Source organism: Conger conger, chromosome 7 (genome assembly GCF_963514075.1).
Source record: "Conger conger chromosome 7, fConCon1.1, whole genome shotgun sequence".
NCBI lineage: Eukaryota > Metazoa > Chordata > Actinopteri > Anguilliformes > Congridae > Conger > Conger conger.
This window is the reverse complement of record NC_083766.1, coordinates 62,147,125-62,155,807: the sequence shown is the minus strand read 5'-3', so window position 1 is coordinate 62,155,807 and position 8,683 is coordinate 62,147,125. Positions and strand designations below refer to the sequence as shown.

General features: G+C 49.9%; 1 protein-coding gene across 1 annotated transcript; it reads right to left on the bottom strand.

Moving 5' to 3' along the window:
- Window positions 1-1,989: 1,989 nt before the first annotated feature.
- Window positions 1,990-7,736, bottom strand: LOC133132906 (solute carrier family 13 member 2-like). Its single transcript, XM_061248709.1, has 11 exons — window positions 7,623-7,736; window positions 7,256-7,392; window positions 6,712-6,984; window positions 5,704-5,856; window positions 5,008-5,130; window positions 4,225-4,434; window positions 3,837-3,925; window positions 3,339-3,454; window positions 2,819-2,980; window positions 2,218-2,355; window positions 1,990-2,121 (listed from the first exon to the last, which is right to left on the bottom strand). Exons 1-11 carry the CDS (start codon window positions 7,719-7,721, stop codon window positions 1,990-1,992), a joined length of 1,632 nt encoding a protein of 543 aa, XP_061104693.1. The 5' UTR covers window positions 7,722-7,736.
- Between the last annotated feature and the right edge of the window lie 947 nt (window positions 7,737-8,683).

Sequence of the window (8,683 nt, the reverse complement as noted above, 5' to 3'; positions counted from 1 at the left end):
GTTATTCTATCTAGTTTCTCCCAACATGTTTCTCTGCTGCAGAGAACGTGCTATAAAATACGATAGCTTTTGTGGTCTTTGCAATATATATTTATATTTATTCATATATATAATCAACCTGCAACGTTGTAATGTTATTGTGCAGCATTTCTTTCAAGTGGTCAAATATGAAAGAGTTTTGATGGACCAATTAATTGAATAAATCCCTTCTGAATGAAGTCCCTTCACGTTCTCCAGGCCTAAAGGAGAGTTGGCAAAATATATATTTTTGTAGGAGTCAGTCACCTGTCATCATGTAGGGACAGTATACCCACACCCACACACCAGGGGTATTCACACAGCATACACACACACACTCACACACACACACACACACTCATGCACACACACACACACACACACTCATGCACACACACACTCACACACACACACACACACACTCACACACATTCACACACACTCGTGCGCACACACACACACACTCACACACACACACACACACACACACTCATGCACACACACACACACTCACACACACACACACACACTCACACGCATTCACACACACACTCGTGCGCACACACACACACACACTCGTGCACACACACACACTCACACACACACACACTCACTCACACACTCACACACACACTCACACACACACACACACTTGTGCACACACACACTCACACACACTCGTGCACACACACACACTCACACACACACTCGTGCACACACACACTCACACACACTCACACACACACACACACACACACACACACACACACTCGTGCACACACACACACACACTCACACACACACACACACACTCACACTTGCGCACAAAGAAAAACTGGTACACTAAAATGTAGTGAGATATGTAGCCAGAAATAATAAGTACCACTTCATAAATGTCTTCAAAGTCAGCATTTAATACAATAGAAACAATCCAAACAAATGTTTAAACGTCGATAAAAAAACATCAGTTTCATGATGAACACAACTATTACTATTCGTATAAAATGATAAAACTTTATGAGCATCACATTCTGTGGGAAATTATGGACATTTTGAGATTGTGTTATTCTGACACAAGAAACCAGAATGTGTTGGGGATATTTGTGCTGCTAGCAAACCAACATTAAAAATAAAAACATAAAAAACATAAAACATATAAACATAAACTGCACATGCATTAAAGTGCATTCCTCAAAACCTGAGGGCAAATTAAAAAAAATCTTATGGACATTTTACATATACTTATACGTATTTCGTGATCCATAAGGATCAAACTAAATTATTTTTTTTGGACCTTGTTGAGCTCCCTCCCTCATTCATCCACCCTGACAAAGATGGCCGAAAATAAGCCTCATCTCACGCGTGGCCCTGGTAGGCCTGGAAGGGCTGCACGTTCTCCACAGCGCACAGAGTGAAGCCGAGTTCTGAAGAAGCAGGCGAGGGACGTGGTCGGGAGAACACTGAAGACCTGAATTCTCTGACGGAGTGGGGTTCATCTTCATTTAGCAGACGCTCTTATCCCGAGCGAGTATCGGAACTTACATTTTCATCTTCATTTTTTCACACAGCCGATGGATAGAGCTGGCCATTGTACTGAAACAGTCCGTGCTCAGTCTTCTTCAGCTCAAGTGCAGCGGTTAAGGGAGTCCCACAGGGAACCGGAGCTGGCAGCCTGTAGTTCCAGTTCCATAAGCATTATGCAGAGGAAGACATCTTTAGCTCTTGCTAAAGAAACCCCCCACAAAATTATAAATAAATACAGAATAAAATAAATACTGCGGGAGAATTATGGTGGAGAGGGGATCATTTTGTTCTCTCTCACACTGGGAATTAATTTCTCTCTCTCTATTTCCTCCTCTCCTCCTCCAGGTTGCCAGGGTGAAGACCCCTTTCTCTCCCTCTCTCCCTACTCCTCTTTCTCCCTCCCTTCCTCCTCCTCCTCCTCCGCCCAGTTGCCGGGGTGAAGTCCCCTCAGAGGTCTTTCATGGAGACGTTGGCCCAGGAGGGGAACTCATCCAGGCCGAACATGGCCACCCCCCAGGTGTTCAGGCCCAGGTTGATGGTGAAGATGCCAATGAGGTTGAGCATGCAGCCTGCCTTCGCCTGGAGAAACAAAGAAATCACGAATTATCATTTTCAAGTTTCAACATAAACTGGTATGATGAAATGGAAGGGTTGGAGGGGCGGGGTCTTCCTCACCATCTCGATGACCTTGAGGTTCCCATAGGAGAAGGCGATGGCGTTGGGTGCCGTGGCGACGGGCAGCATGAAGGCCAGCGAGGCGGAGATGGTGCAGGGGAGCATGACGTAGAGAGGGTGGATCTTAATGGCCACAGCCTGGAGACACACACACACACACAGACACACACACACACACACAGAAACACACACACAGACACAGTGTCATGAATCAAATCACTCATTTGTGGGTTACCACTTAACAGGTCCTTTCGGGCCAGCGAACATCAAGGGCCACCACAAGGTACTATTACTTTTTTGGGGTATCAAAATACCTCTGAACAGGTCTTAATGAACAAAATAATTCCAACTTTTGGAAAAGCAAACATCTAATAATTTGTTGTCGTTGCTATCATCCTTCTGCTCATCGCTGAGACTTAAATTGTACTGAACTTTGACCCCATTGCAGGCTCAGTTGTCCTGACAACCTTGCCATAGAATTGTCGCGTAATCACCTTGAGCGATGTGTCATCAACTAGCTCCCATATATTGAGCTTGCACATAATGAAATATTTGTACCTTACACTACAGTTATTTAGCTGGCTGAGCGTGCGGACCGTACCATGGAGGCCAGGATGGGCAGGAAGAGGGTGGTGGTGGCCACGTTGCTGGAGCACTCGGTGAAGGTGGCCACCAGCAGGCAGAGCAGCACGGAGATGGCGAACGGCGGGATGCTCTGCAGCGGGGACAGACTCTCGCCCAGCCACTGGGAGAGACCGGACACCTGCGCACGGGCAATGTGGGGTTAAGAGCAGGGCCCAGCAGCTGCACGGATCTTACCATGGCTACACTAGGGCTTCAACCACCAACCTTCGAGGTCCCAGTCAAGCACGGCAACAGCAGCCCACACACCATGTTGCCCCACCCACACACCCTGTTACCCCGCCCACACATCAACTGCCCCGCCCACACACTCTGTGGTCCCACCCACACATCAGGTTACCCCGCCCTCACACACAACTGCCCTGCCCCCACACCCTGTTGCCCCACCCATTCCCCACTGCTCCACCCACAACACACCCCGTTGCCCCACCCACACACCATGTTGCCCCGCTCCCACACGCTGTTGCCCCGCCCCTCACCTCACTGCCCCGTGCCAAGGCGAAGCCGCCTCCCAGGAGCAGAATGATGTTCCAGGGCATGCGCTTATGCACCACATCCCACGTGAGCAAGCCCGGGGGAGCCTTCACCTTCTCACCTGGTGGGAGGGGAGAGGAGTCTCAGACCCAGTCTCACAGAGCAGTCTTCACAGAGTATGTTTGGATCTCAACAGCATTTTTATGATTTCTTTGACGATGGAAAAAAAAAGTAGCCAGTCAAACAGTTTCATTTGGGCCGACGAAGCCTCTTGTTGTGATGCAGATTGCAGGTGTGCATATGTTATTGGTTCATTGTCAGGTGAGCTTGTCACCCCTGAATCAGTGTTTAGGTTGGCACCAGGTATACAACGAGTGAGAACTTCGGTGAGCCACTATGGCTTGGAACCCCGAACACCGAGCGCACCCAAACTTCATCTCTGTGCTCCCCCCCCAGCTGTCTGAGGGACACAGCCCCAAAATCTGCTCCGCCCAGGCGCTCACCTTCCTTGTGTTCCCACGTTATTATCTGTGAGGGAAGAGCGAAGAGCAGCAGGGCGATGAGGATGGCGACCGTACCATCCGTCACAAACCTGAAACAGACCACACATGGTCCTTCAGTTCAGTTGTAATGTAGTCCTCTCTGTCATTCAGTAGTTGTAGTTGTAGACTGCATGTGGGAATTTGGTACTGTTGTAACGTAGACCACACGCACAGTCTTTCAGTGGAGTTGTAATGCAGTCCGCACAGTCATTTGGTGCAGTTGTAATGTAGACCACACACAGTTAACCAATACAGTGGTAGACCAGTCTCTGTCATTCCGTAAGGTTGTAGACCGCATGCGGGCATTTGGTACTGTTGTAATGTAGACCACGAGGCCTGCGAGACTCACGTGACGTCCTTGTTGAAGAGCAGACCGGCCCAGCCGGGCATGAAGCCTGGCTCACGGGTGAACCACAGCACCACCAGCAGGATGAAGAGGGAGAGGACGTTGATCTCGGCGTACGTCATGGAGCCCAGCTTCCTGTACTCCTCCTTCATCACCTCGTAGGCTTCCTGGTCTCCTTCGGTCTTCGTACCGCAGCCGAACGACTTCTTCAGGCTGCGGGTGGAATCAGTCAGACAATCAGTTAATCAGCCATTGGACCATTAATGGAGGCAATCAACCAATCAGGAAGTCAATCAGTCACCCAATCAATTGACCATTAACACAGGCAATCCACCAATCAGGAAGGCAATCAGTCAACCAATCTGAAAGACAACCAACTTATCAGAAAGACAATTAGTTACTCAAACAATGGAACATTAACACAGGCGATCAACCAATCAGAAAGACAATTGGTCAAGCAATCGGAAAGTCAATCAACCAATCTGGAAGACAATCAGTCAACCAATCAGAAAGTCAGTCAACTAATCAGGAAGATAATCAGTCAACCAATCAAAGTCAATCAACCAACGAGGAAGACAATCTGTCAATCGATTACTGATTCAAGCTGCGTTCAGTTGGGTTGGAGACAGGTGGAGTAGAGGCAGGTGTGGTAGCTGTGGTAGGTGTGGTGGGTGGGGATCGTACATAGAGAGCAGGAGGCAGAGAGATGGAGGCAGAGAGAGGTAGAGGGAGGTGGAGGTAGACACAGGTCGGGTGAAGACAGGTACACGTAGGTGGGGCACTTACTTGAATCCCACGTACAAGCCCTGCAGCCAGATCCAGGACAAGATGAGCATCATCAGCATGTTGGGGAAGGCAAAGGCGAACCAGCTGGCAAAGTTTATCACATCTTTGTTTTCAGTGAACATCCTGAGTGAGAGAGACACACACTGCATCATTACTGTGAGGGTAAATCTGTCATTGCACCGGTCTGACCCAGGTCTGATGCAGCACATTTGTCAGACACGGGTCATTATTTGAAATACATTTTTGTAAAGAAAAACACTTGTTGTAAATTTATTCCAGATTTTTCCATTTTTCTCCCATTTTGGTAGCCAACTGTACCCCATCTGATCCAATTAGAGTGAGTGTTAGATACACCTATCAACATCCCTCAGCAGCCTGAAGGGGAGCGACACGCCTTCTTCAAGCCGTCTCGTCTCATGCTCGTGACCGTGATTCCGAGGCGCCCGAGGTGCTTTATTGTGCGGCGATCAGCTAACCCTGCCAAGTCCCTCCCTCTGGAGCAGCGAGCAAATTATGCTGCTCCAATGGCTCCGGCCAAACTTGGCTTTTGGCAGGACCGGGAATCGAACCCCGGTCCTCGGTGTACAACTGCAACCGCAAGTCTGCAGCATCTAAGCCTGTTGCGGTACCGCGGCTCATACACTTTATCCAAAACACAATCCCTGCCAGTTGTGGGTGGGGGGGGGGGCCACGTACTCGTCCAGCTGGCCCTTGAGGATGAGGTTTGGGGTGGTCCCGGTCAGGGTGGCCGTGCCCCCGATGCTGGCCGAGTAGCACACGCACAGGCTGAGGCCTTTGGACAGGTACTCGTACTTCTCCTCCCTCGCTTTGCTCCTCCTCTCTTCCTCGCTCACTCCGGCCTCCACAGAGCACCCTGGGGGGGGAGGCCTCCCGTCGCTTCCTGTGGGACAGGAAGTCAACGGGACAGACAGGAAGTGAGTCGCAGTATCTCTGAGACGGCTGCTCCTTTAAGAAACTTAATTCAGCAATTGCACATTCTGTTTTTCATTTGACTTGTTCTGTTCCCTTAGAGAGATTGCAATTGAGCCACCAAGGTGGTTGGCTGGATAGCAGTGAGGATTCTTTGAGATTATTTTTTGCTTGTCATGCCGGTGATCACACAGAAGTAACTGACCTGTGGATCCACCTCGCCCCATCTGCCATGTCTGTAACTGACCTGTGGATCCACCTCTCCCAATCTTCCACGTCTGTAACTGACCTGTGGATCCACCTCTCTCCATCTGCCACATCTAACTGACCTGTGGATCCACCTCTCCCCACCTGCCACGTCTGTAACTGACCTGTGGATCCACCTCTCCCCATCTGCCACGCCTGTAACTGACCTGTGGATCCACCTCTCCCAATCTTCCACGTCTGTAACTGACCTGTGGATCCACCTCTCCCAATCTTCCACGTCTGTAACTGACCTGTGGATCCACCTCTCCCAATCTGCCACGTCTGTAACTGACCTGCGGATCCACCTCTCGCTTGTGAAGGAACGAGGACGTTCCGTTTGCCTAATTCACGTTCTCTCCATTCCCCCGTCTTCCCCTCCTTTTTCTCCCTTCCCTCTCCTGCCTCACCCGATGGGTGGAGCTAGCAACCAAGGAAGGAGCAAGGAGCAAGGAGCAAGGAGCAAGGAAAGGAAGAAGGAGGCAAAGAAGTGGAATGAGCCTGAGCTGGGGAGAAGGGAGAGGAGGAGACGCAGACTGACCTTTGTCCTGGGGTGTCACGGCCAGTTTGCAGTCACTAAGCTGCTCCTTCATCTCCAAGGTATTGGCCCGTTTCCTGTCGTCCACCTCGCTCTTGTCGAAGGCCTGGTTGTCGAGGCCCAGCTCACGAGCGTCGGCCTGGGCCTCGGTGTCGCTCAGCTGCTTCACCACGGCGTGGGCGATGGGCAGCATCATGGCGGTGGTGGCTGTGTTACTGATCCACATGGAGAGGAAGGACGTCACACTCATGAAGCCCACCATCAACCTGCAGGGACAGCGCCGTGACCTTTAACCTTTCCTCATACCATGGGGGGGGGGGGGATGGGGGGATGGGGGAAAGATGGAGAGGAGCGAGTGGGGGGGAGGGAGAGAGAAAAGCTCGGCCATGCTGGTTGACCAGCTCATACCCAGCTAGACCAGCTTTATGACCAGCTTGGCCATGCTGGTTGACCAGCTCATACCCAGCTAGACCAGCTTCATGACCAGCTTGTTTGCAGCAGAGGAGAGATATTTTGTGAGAAAGGTGAGGCTCTTACAGGGCTGGCCGCACACCCACGATGAGCAGGACCCTCAGGGCGATGCGCTTGTGCAGGTCACAGTTCTCCACCGCGATGGCCACCAGCAGCCCCCCCACGAACAGCATGTTAATGTCCTTCAGGTACTGCATGCACACCTGGGGGAGGGGGGGCAGTACAGTCAGTAAATGCAACAGCAGACAGCAGAGGTCCCATAGGCCTGGCCCAGCCATAGTAACTGTATCTAGCTACCTGTAACTATAACGACCAACCGAACGATATGATCCAGTCCTGGGGTCAGTAGATGTAGTATCTGACCCATTAAACTGACTCAGTTCTGTGGTCAGTAACTGTCGAAAAGGTAACCCGTTAAGTGGGCGGGGCTTACCTCGGTTGATGTCATGATGCCCATCATCGGGAAGAGTATGACGGGCAACAGGGAAGTGGCGGCCAGGGGGAGACACTCTGTGCACCAGTACAGCGCCATCAGGATGATGGCGAAGCCTCCCTTCGCTTGCTGTGGAACAGGAAGTCAACAGGGACAGACAGGAAGTGAGTCACAGTACTTGGTCTGTTCCCTGAGAGAGACTGCAGTTGAGCCGCCAAAGTTGTTGGCTGGATGGCAGTGAGTGACTCTTTGAGATTCGTTTTTGCTCGTCATGCCAGTGATCACGCAGACGTATTTGTGCTGAGGACGCAGGGTACTGGTCATGGCAAGCAGTCTGAGTTGTAGAGCACCGACTTAGACATAGACATAGACATTCTATAGACAACAATAGACATTCTAGAAGATTTAATGCAGAGGCATAGATTCTGCACTGCAGGGCAGTGACTGTATGCAGTGCATACACAGTGGGAGCAATAATTATTTGATCCCTTGTTGATTTTGTACGTTTGCCAACTTACAAAGAATGGAACTGTGTAGAATTTTAATCATAATCACATTTTAACATTGAGAGACAGAATATCACAAAATAATCCACAATAACAACATCATATAAATTTTATAAATGTATTATCGGAATTTTGCATGAAATAAGTATTTGATCCCCTACCAATCAGCAATAATTCTGGCTCCCACAGACCAGTTAGTTTTCCATTAAGAAGCACTCCTAATCTCAACTCATAACCCAAAATACCTGTGTCAACTCGTTACATCGTTATGTAGCTGTATAAAAGACACCTGTCCACACAATCAATCAGATTCCAACGTTTCCACCATGGGCAAGACAAAGGAGCTGTCTAAGGACATCAGGGACAAAATTGTAGACCTGCACAAGGCAGGGATGGGCTACAAGAAAATAAGCAAGCAGCTTGGTGAGAAGTTAACAACTGTTGGAGCAATTATTAGAAAATGGAAGAAACACAAAGTCACCGCCAATCTCCCTCGGTCTGGGGCTCCACGCAAGATCTCGCCTCGAGGGATATCAATGATCATGAGAAAGGTCA